We start from the raw sequence: 20,761 nt of genomic DNA, 5'->3' as shown, positions 1-20,761 counted from the left end.
TGCTTTTTTTATCTTGTTCTTAAAAAATCTTTATGTATTTACATGTTACAACTGACAGGCAGAAACCAAAGTCAAAGTAGGTTTATATTTACAGAATACACAAAAATGTTCAGATGAAACTTTAAAAGGTAGTCGATATTTACAAGTGGTACAGTATTGAAAAAACAGGACTTGGAACAACATTTACGACACTTTTCTGAAAAGCTACCGAACATCAGGACTGAAATCCATGAAGCACTGTGCACATTAAAAAAACAAAACAAACAATGGTGGTTGTATATGGAATCAAACAATTCTCTATAAGCAGAAAATTACCGATTCATTCTTGTGTGTGTTCGTTTATCCATATTCTGTACATATATACATAAACATACACACAAAGCATGTGTATACATGTATATATACACACACACACACACACAATTTCAGCTACCTGTAGTGCAAAAGCAGCAACAAAAACAGGGCAACACTACAATTTCATGTACAGTACATAAATAAAATGACCAGAAATACATAAACGTTTCATTTTATGAAAAAGCATGGTTTATATAAAAACTATTACTGGCACAAAATAGAACAAGTTCCGATTACTTTACAAGTACAATGGAAACTTGGGAGACTTTTTTTTTTGTTTGTATTAGAACGTTGAGGATAAAGTATCCCTTCTTTTTTTGCAAATCTAGATAACCGTTTGAAGTTTTGCATTTAAAAAAAATTGAAAATTCTATGTGCAACTCGCCCTCAAAATCTGAGTCCCCAAAAATACTTCATTTCATGCAAATGTGTGAATTATTAAATTATTATTATTATTTAAACCCTTTGTTTTGTACAGGTTAGACAAGCACCCTGGTCCTTGGCGTTTCTGCAGGTGTGGGGGCTAGGGAACAGAGTTGGAGCGCAGCACGGGTACTTGGGGGACGTTCAGAGTCTGCTGCTTTTCGGACAGCTCCGCCCCTTCCTGGGCGGGGACGGGGGTTTCCTCTTTGGGCTGCTTGCTGGCAAACTCTGTGATGCTGAAGACAAACTGCAGGCAGCCCAGCTTGATATAGCTGCCGTGGTGGAGCAGGGCCGTGCCCTCCCAGCCCGCCCCGCTGCCCCCCACCAGGCTGGAGCTGCTGGCCTTGCAGCCGCAGGGGCTCAGCGAATGCCCCTGAGACTGGCTGCTCATCACTCCCCCTGCTGGCGGCTCCCCCGTCTGCGCCCTGGCCTCCTGCTGCTTCCGTTTCTTGCAGCGCCCTGCAGAGGAGCGTACGGTCAGAGCTCTCGCCCACAGCAGCGCGACTGCCCGCGTCCCCGCAACACTCCCGCATTAAGAGCGCCGCACACGCGCATACACACACGCTCACACGCAGACACACACACACACACGCTCACACGCAGACACACACACACGCACGCTCACACGTACAAACACACATACACACACACACACACGCACGCTCACACGTAGACACACACACACGCACGCTCACACGCACTCGCAGACACACGCACGCTCACACACACAGACAGACACACACACACACACACGCGCACGCTCACACGCACAGACACACACACACACGCACGCTCACGCTCACACCACAGACACACACACGCATGCTCACACGCACAGACACACACACACACACGCACGCTCACACTCACATGCACAGACACACACACACACACACACGCGCGCACGCACGCTCACACGGACAGACACACACACACGCTCACACACTCGCACAGACACATGCACACACACACACACAAATGCAGTACTTCTGAAAGCAAAGGGCATTTTCTCTAAAATCCTAACAGATGTATCTGAATGTATGCCGGAGGTTCACACACACCAAGGAGGGTTTCTGGTCAATTAAATATTACATTTGTACAATTTGTCCAGTCTTCTGCTGTTCAGCTTGACAGTGGAAGACTGCTTGCATCTTTACCTGCAATACGCCAGGGTCTAATGAACGAGCGGGGTTCACCCACGTTAGACCACACTGGCAAGTGGCCAGTCTAGATTAACCTGCTGAAACCAGCAAACACGCCAGACCTTTAGAGTCAGATAGACAGAGAGGCCACATAGCTCAGGAGGTAAGAGGTTGTGTCTGGCAGTCGAAGGGTTGCCGGTTCGATCCCCCGCCCTGGGCATGTCGAAGTGCCCCTGAGCAGGACACCTAACCCCCTAATTGCTCCCAACGAGCTGATTGGTACCTTGCATGGCAGCCTTACACGTTGGTGTGTGTGTGTGTGAATGGGTGAATGAGAGGCATCAGTTGTAAAGCTCTTTGAATATGCAGTCCATTTACCATTTACAGAGAGGGCAACAGGTAGGAGCCAGTATTCTCACACTCATCATATCAAACGCCCTATCGCAGAGCGTCGTCAGGGCAGCAGCTCGCTGATTGGACGCCGGTGTGCACTCACGTATGATGTTCTGCACTTTGGAGACCATGCTGCTGTAGGGGCTGGGCGAGGCCTTCTCGGAGAAGTCGCAGGAGTACAGCACGCTGTCCACCGTGGTCCCGTGCTCGCTGTAGTTGAGCAGCTCGTAATGCTTCGTGTTCTGCGGAGAGAGAGTCGCGCAGCGTCACGCCACGCCACGCCGCGCCACGCCCGCTCTGAGCTCCCGAGGCCCGACGTTCTGACCAATCAGAATGAACGCCGCTTCTCAAGGGCGGACACAACACTGCAATACCGGACAGTGCAAATCACTTCTGATGACAAATACTGTACATGTACTTTTTTAATGGTTAATGGACGGAGTGTAGCACAGTGGGTAAGGAACTGGGTTTGTAACCGAAAGGTCGCAGGTTCGATTCCCGGGTAGGACACTGCCGTTGTACCCTTAAGCAAGGTACTTAACCGAAATTTCTTCAGCACATATCCAGCTGTATAAATGGATACAATGTAAAATGCTGTGTAAGAGTTGTGTAAGTCGCTCTGGATAAGAGCGTCTGCTAAATGCCTGTAATGCAATGTAATGTGTCGATGAAATGCGAAAATTCCTACCTCATCGTAAAAGATACAGGCATGCTTTCCCGAAACGTAGTTACAATGACCGTAGTTTGTAAGGCACACATCCATGTCAGCACCTGCAAAGGGAGAGAGGAACGTTGGTACATTTAAGAGCCACAACAATTCAACCGGCATCTGACCAACAATGGCCAAGCCCTGTGCAAAGTAGGGATGGTCATTTTCAATATTTTTAGTGTGAGTTCTTCACAATAAGGGGTAAATTCCCCCACACACCAATTCTCCATGCATGACACAGACAAAAATACGACCTTTAATTATCGTAATGGGTACTTTTCAGATATTTTTAAACTGTGATGAAGTAAATGACCAAAATGAAAGCAAATACCCACAAACCAATTCCAGCAGTAACGAAAAATCGACTTTAATTATTAATGCTACTTAGACTTCTGAGAAAATGAAATGAACAAAAAAAAACAACCAGAGTACTCGAAAAGCTCCAAAATAATCGGGCCTGATTTCAGGCAGTCAGAAAATGCTTGAAATCTTTGCTGCCCCAGAGCGTCTGGTTTGTTTGCACTCTGCAGCCTCTAGAGAAGGCTCACGGAGAGCAGAGGGCACCGAGGCAGTTTGGAAGTAGGTCACGGGCTACTAAACTTTAACAGCTTCTGACAGTAAGCCTTCACTTGTACAGGGACTCAGAGAGAGGCGTGTGAAGGGACACTAAATTATACTACGTATATTCACAGATGCCTTCACTGCACCTGCAATTGTAGCATTGTCTTGGCCTGAGGCACTGATGGAGAAGGCTGAATCTTTTTTATGTCCGGATTCCATACACCCGACCGTTCTCCACAAATGTCACCATCACCAAACAGCCAGCTAACACCATCCTAACATGGCTGCATCACTGTAAGAGTTCATACTGTAACAAAATAAATGCGACCAACTCGACTGTTTCTAAATTACCCCCCACCCCCTTATTTTTAATAAATCAAAACATTTTTTAAATCAACAAGATTTAAGTATTCAATTGTGGAAAAATGAATTAAATTGGGACATGGAAAATTGCCTCATTGTAGCCTTAGAAAAAACAATGGCCATCAACCATTCTTATGGCCCAAAGACATTCGCAAGGCCCAGTTCTGCTTGCTGTAGTTCAGCTTTGTCAATTGAATTGACTTTGATAGGGGAATTTACTTCCTCTTATTAAAATTCAGTGTTCATTCAGCAACCCAATTTCAAAAGCCAGTTCAGCAAAATAAGTAGAAACTGGGGAGGGGGGGGGGGGGATTCCAGTATTTTATTTGCTGACCTAGTTCATGACTGATTGGGCAGTGTCTTTAATGCTCAAAAGTGCACTTGGTGATTTTAGTGCGGGAGACCCTCCCGTCCAGTGGAGGAGGAGATCCATACCAGATCCTATGTTGAGGCTCCTATAGCACATGTTCACAGCGCCTCCTTTCCCCATCAGAGGGTAGAACACAGCTCTGGCCTGCACCTCCTCTCGTTGTGCTGCGGAGAGACGGGACGCAGTTACAGCCAGAGGGGGGGGGTTACAGCACAGCTGCTGTTCACAAGAGCAGCGGGGGCACGGGGGAGTCACGAATGGAATGGAGACAGAAAAGAAGGAAGGAGAAGAAAAAAAGTGGCAAGAAAGAAGGAAAAACTGTTGAGAGAACAGAAAAGAGAAAGCGAGAACAGAGAGAGTGGGGGAGAGAAGGGGAATTAGAGGGGTAGAAAAGGAGGAGAGGGAGCTGGAGAGGCTGAGAGAGAGGGAAGGGGGAGAGAGGGGGCAGTAAAGAAAGACGGAGTGCGGATGGGCCTTGCGGCTGTACCTTGGGTGTGCGGCGCCTGTGGCGTGGGGGAGGGGGTGGCGGGGGGCGGGCTCACGCGGTGGCTCGGCGGCGGCGGCGGGGGCGGAGGCGGGGGCGCTTTGGGAGGGAAGAGCTGCTGGATCCGCTGCCACGCCAGCAGTTTGATGAACTTCTCGTCCAGCTTGCTCAGCTCGATCTCTGCAAGGGCAGGGAGCAGGAGCACAGGCTTCAGGACCGACGCAGACGCACCAGCGGAGGGCGCCGTTCGCCTTCGAGAACGAAGGCGGCCGCGAAAGCAGTGCGTTCTGGGACTCACCCCCCTCTCCCTCGATCAGGGCCTTCAGGCAGGGCGACAGCTCTCCGCTGGTGGAGGACACAGAGCCGCTGCAGGGGGAGACGGCGCGGAGGCTGCCCTTCCCATCTGCGGAGACAAGCCAGGCCTTTAGAGCCCGCCTCCCTACACCACACTTCCCCATCTCCCTACATATAAACGTATATATATATTATGAAATAAGGAAATATAAACAAAATGATAAAGGCTAGTCATTTTTTCCCCACTCCATTCTGCTGAAGAGCCCCTGGGAGGACTCACTGGGGCCCTAAACCGCAGTTAAGCTCCAGCCTAAGGGCAGTGTGGCCTGGGGGGCCGAGGGGACTCACCGGAGGGAGGGGTCGGGCAGCCCAGCCTGGCAGCGCCCGTGTCCTGGGGCGCTCTGGGGGGGGTGAGGGCGCGGGTTCCCGCCGTGGGCGAGGACACGCTGCGGCTGGTCAGGGCGGCAGCCTGCCCCCCGGCCGCACTGGTCCTGTGGGGCTGAGGGGCGAGGCCCGGGTCCGAGTGGGCGCAGGGTCCGGGGGCGGCGGCGGCGGCGGCGGCCTCCGTCTTTACCGCGACCCCGCCCGTGTGGTTGGGCAGGCCGGGGCCCGGGGCGGGATGGGCCGCGTGGGGCCCCGGGGGGCCGCTCAGCCTGTGCTGGAGCTCGGCCTGCGCCCGCGCGCAGGGCTCCGGGGCCCCGCCCAGCAGCGAGGGCCGGCCCGGCTTGGCCGGCTGCTCCAGCAGGCCGTTGGCGGTGCCGCAGTTCTGGCACGGCCTCTCGGCGCACGAGCCGCAGCCCCTCCGCTCCTCCGGGGGGCCCGAAGACTTGTGCGCCGGCGCCCCCTGGGGGCCGGCGGGCGCGCCGCAGGGGGAGGGGAAGGGCTCCGGCAGCGCGGTCCTGTCGGAGGAGCACAGCGCGCTGTTCTCCGCCGCCGCGCACGGCCGGGCGCCGGCCTTCTCCGCCTGCTCCGAGCCCCGGTACGGCGACGGCGGCGTCTGCTTGGCAGACAGATGCCTCACGATGCTGCACTGGAGCGCGATGACGTCACGAAGCCACTGCCAGAGGAGGAAGAGCGGGGTGAGAACGACCATGAAGAAAGCCCTCGGTCCCAGCGGCGGAGTTACACACGCTGCACCCCCACACCCAACCCACAGGCCCCCCTGGCTCTCACCTCCTGCTGCTCGGCCTCGCTGGTTAAGTGCTGGGGGGGCAGGCGCTGCTGCAGGGGGTCCGGGACGCCGCTGCAGATGAGCTCCCCGTCGCGGATTCCGGCGGGGGCCGCGGTGGGCGGGGGGCACTGGTACTGGGACTTGATGGCGTCGGGAACCTGCCAGACCAAGAGCACATGAGCAGCTCTGAAAAAGACGGATTTGAACTGAGCTTCCGAAATTAAATGAAAACGTGCCTCTACAACAGCTCACATCGATTTAAACAACCCGAAGGAGCGAACAATTAGCGTAGCGGCTTTCCTGTTCTCTGAGAAACTTTTCCCCGTGTCGTTTATTCTGCGCGAGACAACAGCGCCTGCCCACTCTCCCACACCCGCGCGCTCTCACCTTGAGCGCTTTCCTGTGTGCGGGGGCGCCCCGGCGGTTGGGGGGGTTCTGCCGGTGCACCCGTTGTAGGAAATCCACCTTCACGGCATGCTGGGACATGCGGTCCTGGAAGCGGTCGAAGAGCTGGCAGCGGTTGCTCAGGGTCAGGTATCTCTGGTTCAGCTGAGAACACAAGGACCACGGTCACGACAGGCCGGTCAGGACAGGCCGGTCACACAGCGGCATCCTACCGCTTTTAAGGCCCAAATTAAGATGCCATTCATTTCATTCAGGGGAGAAGGAAAAACACACACACAAGCAAACATTCTGAATAAAACTCTTTGTCTTTGTAGTCAGAGTTGTCTGAATTATGGTCCAGTTTTTGAAATAACCAAAAGATTTTTTTTTTTTTCTCCTTACAGAAGAGACCGCCACCCAGGACTCACCGCAAGGTGCTCGCTGTGATTGGGGCACATCCATTTGCCCGTTGGCATGGCGGCGAGGGGGGGGTTGAGACAGTCCATGTGGAACAGGAGGGGGCAATAGTCGCACTGAATCAGCGGAGCCAGCCTGCAGCTCCTGGGGGTAGGGGGTGGAGACAAACCAAGAGGACACCATTTCAATAACCCCCCCTTGAGCAATCTAATCAGACCCAAGCCATTTCAGGACACACTAGCATGTGTTTGAGTGTTCTGCAAATATTTATCATTTCAACACGCAGGCTGTAGTTAAGTAGTCTGTGCTCCAAGATGCTAAGCATTTGCTGAAGAGGACGGCAGGCAGCCCAGTGTAGAGCCTCCTAGGAGATGCAGCTGTGGTCTCAGCTACAGCACACACAAGAGCCCTGTCCCCGTCTTACCGCCAGACACAGCGAAAAACAGATATCGCACATGAACATAGCATCTGGTGAATTAAACTACTTTACGTGCCCTGTTTTAAGTTACACCACAGTCCAGCATTCTTTCACATTTTTAACATAGTTCAGCGCAGTGGAACGCCAACCAACATTAGCGTTTCAGAGGGAGCGCCGCCACATAGCATTAGCATGACATGGCCTGCTATACAGCATTCTGAGAATCCCACTCAAGGCCTAGCGGTGTGTGGGCGAAGAACCCGCTATTCAGTACATGTGCACAGCAGGCCTGCTAAGCTACAGGACCAGTTAAAAACCCACACCTTTATGCACTGAATATAAAAAACACTGGCAAATCTCCAGTTCAACCACTTGGCTTGAAGTGAAAGTTTTGCCAGTGTCAAAAGCTTAAGCTGATCTTACACTGTAAGGCTACAGAAACATTAACCGTTCTTCACTCCAGTAAAAGGGATCAAGTGCACAAGAAAACAGCTGAATTATGCCAAAGAACCAGAGTTGCCTCGACGTACGACAACGTCTGCTGAACAGATGGGTTTACAAATTCAAACACAATCATCTGGGGAAAAGATCAAGTGCCAGCGGTACATCTTATGTCTAATCTCAGCTCTGCCTCCTGGAAGATGACGTTTCTTTTAAGTTCTCAATATTCCTTGTAATTACAGATTTTCACAACGCAATTCCCCAGCAACCAGGCTGAAATTATTTGGAACAGCATTCAAACCAAACATTCCTGTTCTTTGCATAGCAACGCGCGGTGTGCGTCTCACGCTCTTGCATAGCAAAACGTGAAGTCCCCATTTTTTCACGCGACACAAAGGCGCGGTGCAATTCCGTTAGAGGCGCTAAATGTAAATGCTGTTCAAAAAACCGACGTAAACCGCTTTGAAAAACAAAATTAGCCTTGACTGCCACCTGGTGGATTACCAGTATATAACCACAGACAAGGCTAAAAGAAGCTGGTAGACCCATGCATGCATGGTATGTAAACAAAGAGCTTGCATATGTCCTAAATCTGTTTTGGCTTTGCTTTTCTTTCATAGAGCATGTACCAGGCCTAAGAATCCATGGAAAGTGAGAAGTCTTCATAAAATTAGACGATGTTCAGGATAACTGAAGCTAGTACAGCAATTGCCTCTCACAGATAGCAATTTTACTCATTTTTACTAACTATTTAGATAATGCTTTGCCCTTGACAGGAAGAAAATGTTTTTATATTACCAAAGCTTCAAGAATAACTACATGCTAGAAATAACAGAAAATAAGACTGTACCATGTTAAATATGTCTTCCTTTTCTGCTACGTACACAATGTGTCACAGTGTGTAATTTTACTGTTCAGTTGTAAATCATAATTGCAGGCATCACCCACGCACACATGGTTGCCAGTCCCACTTGAATCAGATTTGTCTGAATCTTTCCATGAATAAATTTGAGATTTGATAGAGGACTAGAAAATGAAATTAGAGAAAAAATATTGTTTCATTTCTGTGCAGGCACTGTATATTTAGTAATAAGGTTTAATTTTCCCTAAATACACAGTGCCAATGGTGACACAGAAGAGGAGATTCACTTGGCAGTGACTATCAGTCATGCCTGACTTTTGCCAGGGGGGTCAGTAAGTGTACACAGCAGTGAGTGTCTGAGGGAGGGGTGGGGGGTGGGGGGGCTCGTACCTGTTGCAGGAGAAGCACACCTTCACTGGCAGCGGGACCAGCCCGTTGTGGTCCAGCTCGTGCTGTGGCCTCTTCACATTCTTCCCCGTCATCTCCTCTTTCCTCCTCCTTTTACTGGTTCCTGAGCACAGAGGCAACTGACCGTCAGGGCCGGACAAGACGAACAGACAAACGCACCCAGGCTAAAGGCTAAACCAATCACCGTATCCTACCGTCAGGGAAGGGGTGGGATTAGAGGGAATGAAGGGAGAAAGGGAAGAATGGAACACAGTGAAAGAACCGAGGAGGGAGGGAAGCTGGAGGGTGAGAGAGGACGGTCGGGGAGTGGCAGCGCGAGCAGGGCAGTGCCAGCAGGGCGGGCGCCGTCTGACCTGGAAGTGCAGTGGTGCAGGTGAGGTCGCTGGGGAGCTGGAACTGCGTGGGGTTCCTCTCCATGGCCGCGGCGATCAGCAGCTCGAAGGGCCTCCTGAGGTGCTGGGAGGGGCCCTCGGGCTCCGAGCCGGGCGCCTCGTCCTCCACGTCCAGCAGGTCCTCGTCCACGTCGTTCTGCTCCGAGGGCGTGGGCGTGTCCGTGGAGGTGTTGGAGGTGGGCGTGCCGGGCCGGCTGCTCCCGGCGCGGCGCTCCAGGAGGCGCACCTGCGCCACGGCGACGCGCAGCCCCGCCGCCCCCGGCCCGCCGTCCGCCCCCGCCCCCTCCGAGCCCAGCTCCAGCTCGGCCGCCGGGGACGACGACTGCTGCTGCTGCTGCTGCTGCTGCTGCTTGGACAGCTGCCGCTCCAGCAAGCCGTTAATCTGCTCAATCTGCTCCTTCTGCTCCCGCTTCTGCAGAAACACACAGGCCTGACTCACTCACTGACCGCTATGAGCATGAAGACATGTGTTACATGTGAGAAAAATAAACCACACACACATGCACAGACACACACACATGCACGCACACACACGCACACACACACACACACACACACACACACACACACACACACACTCGCGCACGCACACGCACTCACACACACACACACACACACACATGCACACACACACATGCGCACACACACACACACTCACACACACATGCGCACACGCACACATGTACATAGAGCTACGCAAGTTTAGCAAGTATCAAAACAGTGAGCTGAGATTAGTAAGAACATTCTCGTTCCAGTTACACTGAAAAGGGCAGTGCATCATATTACAGCCTGTAACAATATCACTATATTTAGGTGTTATTACTGAATGAATAACTGAAGAAACCCCTAAAACGGAGCGCTCACCTTCCTACGCACCATGCAGCGATGACACATCCACTCTCCAGGGGGCAGCATCTCCTCACTCAGCGGCGGATCGCTACAGGACACACACAAACACAAACAGCCGCTCAAATTAGTGATGATGATGATGATGTTGTCAAGACACAGAGAGCCAGCAGCTTCAATACACATTTTACTGACCGGGCCACACTTTTCCCCAATCCCAAGTTTAGAACGAATTGATTGGTTCGTCCATTTAAAACTTTTGCCCAACAACGTCTCATGCCCGAGTACAGTACAACAAACACTGTGAAAACGGCTTACAGCAGCACCTTAAAACTGGCTATTCTTGTAGCCCCTTAGAGGGGCTGTAGGGTTTACATCACACACGCTATTTTACAGACTGACGTTTTTTTCCAATTTAAAATGTGTTTTTAGTTTTTTTGCAAAAATACTATGCCAGCATTTCTCTGCACCTGTGGCCAAAACAATCCTATCAAACAAGGAGTAAAATTTCAAGGCCGACATTTGCTCTGCATGTGTACGTGCATGTTCATGTTCAGGGCACAATAACTAAAAGGAATACACAGAAAAAAGGAAAGGTGCTCTGAACCTCAAAAAGCTCCAAATTCACATAGTGGTCTACTGGGATTACAATTTTCAAAGATGACAGAAGTCAATTGCAAAAACCTACCAAAAAGTTAATTTAAAAAAGTCCCACCTTACACACAATGCAGGATACGTGCATTTCTGTGCGCACAATTTTCAACATAAAGGCGCATAAGGAAAATTTTCAAAGCTTTGTAGCCCCCGAAGCCAATGAAACAACATAGCCTATATCACAAATCCACTCTGGGCAAAGTCGGCAAAGCTTTAACAAAGAAATTAACCCAGTCTGCTGAGAAACTGGTTTTCCAACTGCACAGGAATTCACACAAGCTTTCCTGAAAACACACAGAGCATCAGAAACGGCAAAGACTACCAGGAAGAAACCGAATTCATATATTGGGTTGTGCCAACCGCTGATGGGGATACAAATCACTCCAGCTGCTGCAGTGAATGTACTCCTTTCCAGTTCTCCAGTTGTAAGTTATATTTGCAGGCCAAAGTTAATGATTATTTACACTGACCCACCCTTTGCCATTCTAAGCAAACTCAGCCACCCTGACGAGAATAGTCGACAGCCATTTACTGACATCTGCTGGACAAAGCATGGAATGACAATGGCGGGGCCACAGCAGAGCTCCAGAATACACCGAAGGAGTTAAGATGAGAACATTTTTAAACAGCACTGTGTTAGACATTTCACAGATTCATAAACATTCAGAGCACGCGATTGAAGGTATTAACTTTTTCCACATCTCTGTGGTACAAAATACTCATATAGCCGATACCTTGATAGCACTACATCAAAACAAAGCTAAAGAGTTACTTTATGTGCGGTTTCTTACTTTACACTGCAAACTCCGATACCCCTACACTACAGCTGTAAAGCCGACTCGATTGTGAAACTTCTTTCGGCATCCAAAAGCTCCTTCAACGCACAAAAAAACCATCCGGTCCAATCAAACACATTCACTGCAGTTCTGTTAGCTAGTTCTTTTTGGATTATTCCTTTTCATTTTTCTAGTGCTGTTAATATTATATAACCACATATTTACCACACAATCATCAATTTTAAATTGAATAGCACTACCATTGCTTGGGTCATGGATTATCACCTTTCTAGACCTCAGTTTGACAGTCTTTAAAACAAGACACCATTTTAACCAAGAAAGGGACACCACAAGGAAGTGTTATCCCTTTTTGTTCAGACTATACGGCTGACTGTAGGCACAGTCAGGTGTCCTGTCACCTGGAGAAATGTCCTGATTTCGGCCGTAGTTCTCATACTTAATCATGGTGGAACTTGGCCTATAAAAGGGACGTTGAATCCTTTGTTAGTTGGTGATACCAACGGTTTAAACTTGAATATCGGTGAGACCAAGGAATTAGTTATTGATTTAAGGAAAAAGAAGAATGAGGTCACCCCTGTGATAATTAAAGGTCAACAAGCGGGGATTGACCAGTCTTACGAACATCTCGCTGTCCATTTGGATAGTAAACTGAACTGGAAGGGGAACACCAATGCCTTACTCAAGAAAGCCCAGTCCACATTATTTTTCCTTAGGAAGCTTAGATCGTTTGAGGCGAGGATGAAACTCTTGCTCGTTTAATTTCCCATCAGCATATTTTTATCAAGCTGTCTTTTACGCAGTGCTTTGCTGGGGGAGATGAATTACAGTGGATGATAAATATAGGATCAACAAGGTGAACAGAAAGGCATGTTCTGATTTTTGGCCTGACCCCTGAAGATTCACAAGAGTTTACTCTACAAAAGAGAGCTAAGGCTTAGCTTCAGAATATTCTGCATTATGAAGGCCATCCTTCACATGGTGTTTTAGTGGTCTTAGAAGTTCATTCAGAAGCGTATGGTGATGCCTAACTGTTTCACTGATAGACAAAGGAGGTCTTCTGTTACAGCAGCTGACAATTTTATTTTTGCAAACCGTCGTAAATCGGTTAGGTAGACTATGTTACATTGATCCTAATTTGAATCGTGGCTTTTTTATGATTATATGCTGCTGCCTGTTGGGAGGTATTTTGCCTTTTATATATGGACATGATGGACACTAATGTTATACACTAATACTATGCATCAAATCTTCTGCTGAGTATCACGTAATGATTGCTTTTATTGTGTATGCGGTTACATTAATGTATTGGGTGTTTGGGAATGTTAAAAGGCCAAAATGAGTTTCCCTCGTGAGGATTAAGAAAGTTATCAATTGATCAATCAAAATGGGAAAAAAAATCTAAACTCTCCTAAGTGAACTACCCCTTTAAGTAAATTCAAGTGTTCTAAGACAGGAGGACGAAGACCAATACGCCCGAAATATATACCACAAATGAATACTAAATTACTTCATATCATCGAAGATAGTAGTTAGCTCACTTTCATCCACAAACTTGGCAGAAAAGCGCATCAATAACAATACAGAGAGAAACGGCGAATGGCACTCAGTATTTGTCCTGCAAATATTAAAATAGTACGGCCGCCCCCTAATGGCCAATGATGATTGTAACACTTCCTGCCCTTCATGCATGCTGCAAGCTATTAAAACCTCTCACAGTCTATGGGGCAGATACATTGAATGGGCAACTTTCACATTGTCACTTTGCTCCTATAAAACGTGCAATAGCTTAAATACTGCGCCACGCTGTATAGAAACGGAATCTGCTCTGGTAAAATTAGACTAGCCCAATCTACACATTCGAATGTATTAAGTTGTTTGTATAGGACCATACACCTAATTCAATCAGAGTAGCCTACAACACAGGTAATAAACGTTGAGAGCTTCTTAGTCTAGAGCATAATAAATACCCAGCACCATAATATATTAAGATTTGAAAAACTGCAAAAATAGCAGATTGGCTAACGTTAGCTCAAGGAAACAATAGCAAGCTACCCAACAAGCAATCTCGCCAACTGCGATTTAAATTGCGTTCCTTAGAAATAATCAGTAAAGACAGCAGGGTAACGTAATATCCAGCAGCGGCTAATTTGAAAATCTACATTAGTCTAGCAAGCTACTTGTAAACCTATAAGCGACGATAGATACGACTGTTTTGCGGTGGGGGGAAATTGCCATTACATTAGACATAATACAAAATCTTGTTTACCTAACGTTATATGCATGGGTATATGAACAAAGGGGTTTGACTTTTATTTTCTGCATGGTCCAGTTAATTTCACAGTTATTGTTACTTCATAGTTATTATCTGTGAAAAATGTCAGCAAAATGGCGCTGGAATAAAAAAGGAAATTAAACGGGAGGTCGCCATATTGTAAACACTGGTACAGGCGTACTGCAGCGCAGACTCCATAGAAAACCCTCACACGGCTCAGTCTCACACGAGAGGATCAGAGACAGCCTCCTCAAATACTAGCTGGCTGTTTAGCTAGCCGGCTAACGTGTGATTAATACGGACTAAGGCACTGTGTTGCCGTTAGGCTAACAAGCTATAAATAATATAAGTTTACATGAGCAACGAGATTATAAACAGTCAGTAACACACAACTGCAAATTTTGAACCCATCGCTACAGCCTTCCAGCAAGCAATAACAGGTCAATGTACCTTCGGTTAGCGAGTAAGCTAACATGGCTAACTAGCTACAGACTGCTAGGATGCTAACAATACGCCAAGTATGGCTATGCAAGGTATATTTAAAAAGTGAAGACCTGTGCACAGGCCGATAGGCAACATAACTAGCTATACTTTGCAGACGACCTCTTCGGAGGGTGTGACGTTAGCTACACTAGCTAACATTACAGCCAGCGGTACCTCGCTAATAAATTGTCTAACGTTAGCAAGAATAAGCAACTACTATCTCTGGCTTATTTGCCCGCATAGCTAATTGCACAACACCACAAATGTATAGACTACACAAAACATTTTAACATGGAAAGGATCATTTCTTACTTATCATGAATATATAGACGCATATTCACATTTGTACACGCTTAGTAAAAAACGGTTACAGCCAAACATTAGCTAACCAGCCTGGCTTGCTAACTTGAAGAGAATCACAAAATGTCACTATATGTGAGCTAACGTTAAGGTAGTTACCAATGTAGCCAAATCAGTAAGTTATCTAGCATACCAGCATTGCAAATGGAAAGCAGCAGGACAATGATCACAGCAAAGAAGGTCCCCTCCCTCTCGGCAACTGTCACAGGTATCATGGTTTGTGGCTCTCCCACTTCTCCGAGCATCTTTCTCCGGTTTTCGACTTCTTTTGTCACCCTCTTCGGACTTTGGGGGAGCAAGAAGTGTTTGAATTTGCTGCAACGTAAAAACAGAAATGAAACAAGTTAGAAAAATATGAAGAGACTATGACGACTACCAAAGTTAAGCTGATGTTAGCCAACAATCAGGCTGGTTTTTATCAGATAACAGTTAGGCTAACGCTTTTGTTTACCTCGCCAACACTAGCTTTCCGCATGCCTAACTTACATAGGGAGAACTAGGCGTCAAGCGACAAACTGGCTAGCTAGCCATCTTGACATGGCATTAAAGTTAGCTACAAATTGACGTGGCTCAAATGTCAGGCATGATACGGCCTCAGCTTCAGTCCCTAGAAATTAACTATCTCCTGACTCTTTGAGTGGATACATACAGTTAGCTGTCAATTACAAAATGTTAAATAACGATAACCAAGGTTTCAGACCAAGGTTTCTAACTTTTTAGACAGTCGAAACACACTACTTAGAATGTCACTTTGTCAGTTTACACATTGCCACTAGCTTTCTAGCTAGTCAAGTCCATACTTATGAGCGGCTATTTGTCGAGAACTTTTCAAGCAAATGCTAGCTAGATAACGAGACGTCTTGGTTTTGTATTAGGCAACGGTCTCAACAACTAAAACCCACGCTTTACAGTGTGTGGAATGTTAGAAAGGGCTGTTACACAAATAAACCTCACCTCCATTAGACCCCCAGAGGTATCCAGATCGTACACTATTGCTGGGGTCTCCATTTTGTCCCACATTCATACAGCAATGAGTTGCTCAGCTTTAAATCGAATCCTTGTATCGGTTGGGTAGGGTATAATATCAAAAACAGGATATTTTCTTCTAAAACAAAATAGTCCAGTTGAGTTGTGCAATATATTATAATTGATTGTTTAGCTTCAATGCAAGAGCAGAGTACTTCCAAGTCGATTCAATGCCAATATTGATACAGCAAGTCCTGTTGCTACCTTTATATTCCCGTGGATGAATGGTTATAGTTCCAGGTTATCCAAAGATTCCATATCAAAATGACAAAAAACAAATCGTCTTACAGCCAGACACAGAAAAACGGTTTGTAGGAAACCAAAGAAAAACAGAGTAGGGCCTTTGCGAGGCCTAACCTACTCGGTGCTTGTTCCTACTCCTGTGGTTATAGCTGCTAGCAAAGATGCTGTTCAGAGAGGCAAAACCGTTCTGTTCCATAATAAATCTAATAAAATAATTAAATAACACAAGTAAAGTATAAAACACTCGCTTGCAAATGAGTGTCCTTCTGATGATGTTGCTCACCGACAGTGCCGATACCGAGGGACAGTTATTATTGTTATGAATAAATCCTATGCATCAATCCCGACACTGCTAGCTAGCTACATCCTCTCCACGGAGTTGGCGCAAACTTGAGTGAAAAGACCTCTGAGCATGCGCTCTCTTGTAATGGCGTATGAAGCCACACGCAACCATATTGGTAAAGGTTAAGTTTGGCAATCCTTGTTTTGAATTTCTGGAATAAAATATGCGATGTCTGTCAAACTACATTGTTACGTTTGGTTTTATAATTATAAAGGGAAATATTTGGGATTTTGAAAAAAAATAATTAATGGACTCCCACACCCACTGATCATACGCATGCGCACGTCAAACTAATGGTATTTATTTTCGTCGAAATTACGAATTTGATTCTGATTGGCTGAACTATCAAAGAGCTGTATGTGTTGAGTTTTGCATGAATAAAGTTTCACTGTTACAGTAGCGCCATTTTGGTAAGGGAAAGTAATTGAATGGAAGCGCTCAGTGCGTAATTGTACTCGATTTTAGGCAATATTCTCACTGGTCTTTTTCCAGCGTATAAAAAAAGAGCGGACAGTGTCCCACACTTTGGTGTTTATCCACTGAGATAGCGGGTACTAGCCACATTGGCTTAATATGCACATAAGACTAGAGCCCAGAATCTACTAGCCATAAACAGCGAGTTAGCTAGATGCCGTGTGTGCTACGCTGGCGCACCGAGAACTTCATGGGGTTGCATTGGAATTCAGAACTTTTACGTCGACAAGCTAAATTAACTAGTTAGGGGCGCTGGCTGTCAAAGAACGAACGAACTGCGTAGCTGTAACAAATAATCGCAAATGGAATAAATACGGAGCACTGATGGACCGAGCTAGTTCATTGATACTAGGCTTCGACTGCAGCATATCAAAGAATGATTGGCGAGAGTGTATTTTGTACATCAGCACTGCCTAAAGGCAAGGAAGGAAATAACTTGTCATTTTCGCGAGGGTCCAAGATCCAAGCTCGTCTTTCGAAAATGTGTCGCGTTGATATAACTTAGTCCAGGGCATCAAATGTGGCGGGGCTACACTGGGGGGGTTGTTTGCGGAAATTTTAAGAGTTGACTATTACTAAATGACAAAACACAGTCAAGTAAGAAATATTTTTTAAAAAATGAAATGCTTGTTACGAAATATTATTTTCGTAAATTCCCAGGAATTTGTACCATTATGAGAAGGGAAATGCTCTCCAATTTATTTTGGGCTGAGTAAAAAATTACAGCCGACATTCTTTGGAAAGTTTATGGTCCATGTTTTGATACGTCGGAAGGCTATCAGGTCCCACACTCAAAGGTAATCATTAAGTGTCCAGATTCATCATTCATTTCTTGTGATTTTCTTAGTATAGCCACTATTTTAATGTTTAAGTGATTAACATTATTTTAGCAAATGCTGTAACAGAATAACCAGTAGTTATCAATACAGCTAGCATTAACCAACCAACCAGCAGTAAATCAACCATAAATTGCCGCCGGAAGTTTCACAGACTAGTGACAGGGTTATTATGAATATAAGTAATGATATATTTACATCCTAAAACAGTATTTCATTCTAGTTTACATTCCTTGGGTAAGCCACGCCAGCTAACACAAAATGTACTCACAATGTTACAACAACATTTTGAGAATGTTTTGTGTCAGCTGGGACAAGGCATACTGATCAGTAGTTTGGTCTAGTAAATAAGAGAAAAACAATGGCCAATTTGAAGCGGTAAAGTGCTTATTTTTTATTACTGAAGAATCTGTTTTATTTACATGATTCTTTGTCCATTTGGGTGTTTAAGACCCTCAGTTATACAGTGAAACATGTTACAACATAATCTCTATACTCCTTTGCAGTTTTTTCTATTATGCTGTTGACAGCAATAATGATGATGATAATAATAATACTTATAATAATAATGTTACAACATTCCACTGAAATGCTTATAACTTTATTTCAGTGGGCTGTGCTGCACTGAACAAGCATTGCATATGGAGTAAGATCAACAAGGTTTCAATGAAGAATATTTTGTCTTCAATTTTTTGTCTTCAAGTTACATCTGCTCAATACGAATTTTAGAAAATATCTTACATTACCATTTGAATCCTGCTTTGCAGCTTTTTTTTTGTCTGCAGGAATACTTGAGTAATAAAATATATACCCACTTTACATCTGTAGTTTTTCAGAATTTACAGGTGCAGTTCATTAGTATTTTGACACACAAGGTTTATCTTCCTCCTTGCATGTACATGGCGATACAATTACAAGAACTTGAAATTAGGGTAAGGACAATCAAGGTAAAGACTTTCAGCACACATTGAAAATAAACACATCTTGGCTTGCTGCTATATATTGTAATATGGAGTATATCAAAAGGTAAAAATATATATAGGTAATAACAGTGAATGTGTAGGTCTACACATCCTATGTGTATGGTGGCTATTGGTTCTTAAATTTGGAGGGAAGAACCACTTGGATACCTTAAGAGAGGGTCCTCGATAAACATGCTTACATTTCATTTACAGGAAAATCACCTGTAAAAATCAAAATGTGACAAAGGAACAAACTGGCATCACGCATTCACCAGCTCCCACTGGTCACTGTTTACCTATATACATGTATTTCATTGTTAATTATTTGTCTGTCTGACTATATGGAGAACAACAATTTAAGAGGACAAATATATCACACTGTACCAAGGTACAGTGCAATACTTAAAGTAGAAGCAATGCTCTGACAGCCTTTACAAAACCATTTCATTTTAGTATTGCTTTTCTGTAAAGGTTAAAAGCACTGACTTCAGCTGAATACACTGTTTAATGAAACTGTGACGTTGATACTGTTGCGTGTGGTGTAAACTATTTTCTTGTGGCCATGGCGGTCTGACAGAAATCAGTGTCATTTAAGGGTTAAAATTACGAGTGAATAAAATCACTGGCATCCTGCCTCTGACAAAATTGTGTCACTGTGGTTTTGTCTAATTCACTACTGCAAGAAATGAATATAAGGATGGAACTGTTACATTCTTTCTTCTGCTTTTACACATTGTCAGACTATTTGTTTTGTAGAAACTTCCTTTGATTTACCAATCATTTCTTCTTTCTTCTCTGTCTGGAGTTGGCCATTGTGTCTGTTCTGGTATGCTATGATGTGTGAAGCCATGTGCCTGGGTACTGGAGTTGGAGTGCATGCCATCTTCTTGTGTACCTGCTGGACTACTTCACTCTCTACATGGCACTACCAGAGGACTAGTGGCGACTGGAGGAGTGGCATATTGGTCACTGGTAGCAACTGATAATTAAAGCCTCCTACCCTTGGTGGAACAAAGCCAATTCTGTCACTCCACTGTGAATCCCTGGTTAAAATGGAACTTGGTTCATATTATATTGCATGTATCATTCCTAAAACACTTTCATGCACTTCATTCCGTATTACAGTGGTGGGGAGAATAAGCATACCCAAAAAAGAACATTACTTCTGCTTTCCAAAAAGTCAAACAGTCATTGTAGGGGATTTGGCAATGCCATTACACTTTCATTTTGCGTTTCAGGTGCCATTTTGTTAAACACAATGGGGTTGGTAGAGACTAGCAGAAACCTTCTTGTACATGGAGGTAATCAAATGTATAGGAAATACATATTAGTTAAGCAAACTGAACCATATGTTAGGGCATAATATTGAAAAGTAAGATAAATATAACATTACATAGAAGGTGCAGGTACTGGGGAGCAAAAATAACCATTAGACTTTAGGGGAAGGCAATAATCTCTGCATGGTATGGTATAGTTTGGCTTCTGTTCATTTGAGAACTTAAAATGTTAACCGCACTAAAATCACAAATAAATATGGAAAATACCACTGTGTAATCAAATGAAAAAGAACTGTATTTTTGTTTATGTCTGTCTAGTTGATTTGTAACTGGCTGACATCGTAAAAGAGGGCGTGAAAACAGAACACACAAAATTATGCAATACAGGAAATAATTCATACCCATGGATAGTGTTTAACTCACCTTTGTTTAGTCTGGTATAATTTCAGTTATATCTTTGCTTATCACCAAGCCATGGCTCTAATTATACATCACAGAAAACAACTGGCAATGTATGAAGGAAGGAAGGAGTATTGTTACATGAACAAAAGACCTGATTGGGTGTGAGGAAAAGCAGCACAGTGTATACCATTTCCATTTGA

General features: G+C 45.6%; 1 protein-coding gene across 2 annotated transcripts; it reads right to left on the bottom strand.

Annotated features, from left to right (window-relative positions):
- Positions 1–66: 66 nt before the first annotated feature.
- Positions 67–16,675, bottom strand: LOC135262793 (PHD finger protein 12-like). 2 transcript variants are annotated; one of them, XM_064350050.1, is made up of 15 exons: positions 15,953–16,675; positions 15,132–15,313; positions 10,463–10,523; positions 9,548–9,998; positions 9,177–9,297; positions 7,077–7,209; positions 6,652–6,813; positions 6,267–6,422; positions 5,442–6,150; positions 5,098–5,202; positions 4,803–4,979; positions 4,381–4,479; positions 3,001–3,083; positions 2,416–2,554; positions 67–1,236 (listed from the first exon to the last, which is right to left on the bottom strand). In XM_064350050.1, the coding sequence occupies exons 1-15, from the start codon at positions 16,016–16,018 to the stop codon at positions 878–880; spliced, it is 3,003 nt and encodes a 1,000-aa protein (XP_064206120.1). In that variant the 5' UTR covers positions 16,019–16,675; the 3' UTR covers positions 67–877. The 2 variants fall into 2 exon arrangements, with proteins under 2 accessions (XP_064206120.1, XP_064206119.1); XM_064350049.1 differs by having other exon boundaries at positions 10,451–10,523; positions 15,953–16,674.
- Positions 16,676–20,761: the final 4,086 nt, after the last annotated feature.

Source organism: Anguilla rostrata, chromosome 9 (assembly GCF_018555375.3).
Source record: "Anguilla rostrata isolate EN2019 chromosome 9, ASM1855537v3, whole genome shotgun sequence".
NCBI lineage: Eukaryota > Metazoa > Chordata > Actinopteri > Anguilliformes > Anguillidae > Anguilla > Anguilla rostrata.
This window is presented reverse-complemented; position numbering and strand designations above follow the sequence as displayed.

What these genes read in the sequence shown, in the direction of transcription:
- LOC135262793 (XM_064350049.1), bottom strand. Translation starts at nt 16,018, where the DNA reads ATGTGGGACAAAATGGAGACCCCAGCAATAGTGTACGATCTGGATACC. An exon ending in GCTTTCCATTTGCAATGCTG is followed by an intron (nt 10,524 to 15,131) that starts GTATGCTAGATA and finishes TGTGTCCTGTAG; the next exon opens with CGATCCGCCGCTGAGTGAGG. An exon ending in CTGCACCACTGCACTTCCAG is followed by an intron (nt 9,298 to 9,547) that starts GTCAGACGGCGC and finishes CTCTGTGCTCAG; the next exon opens with GAACCAGTAAAAGGAGGAGG.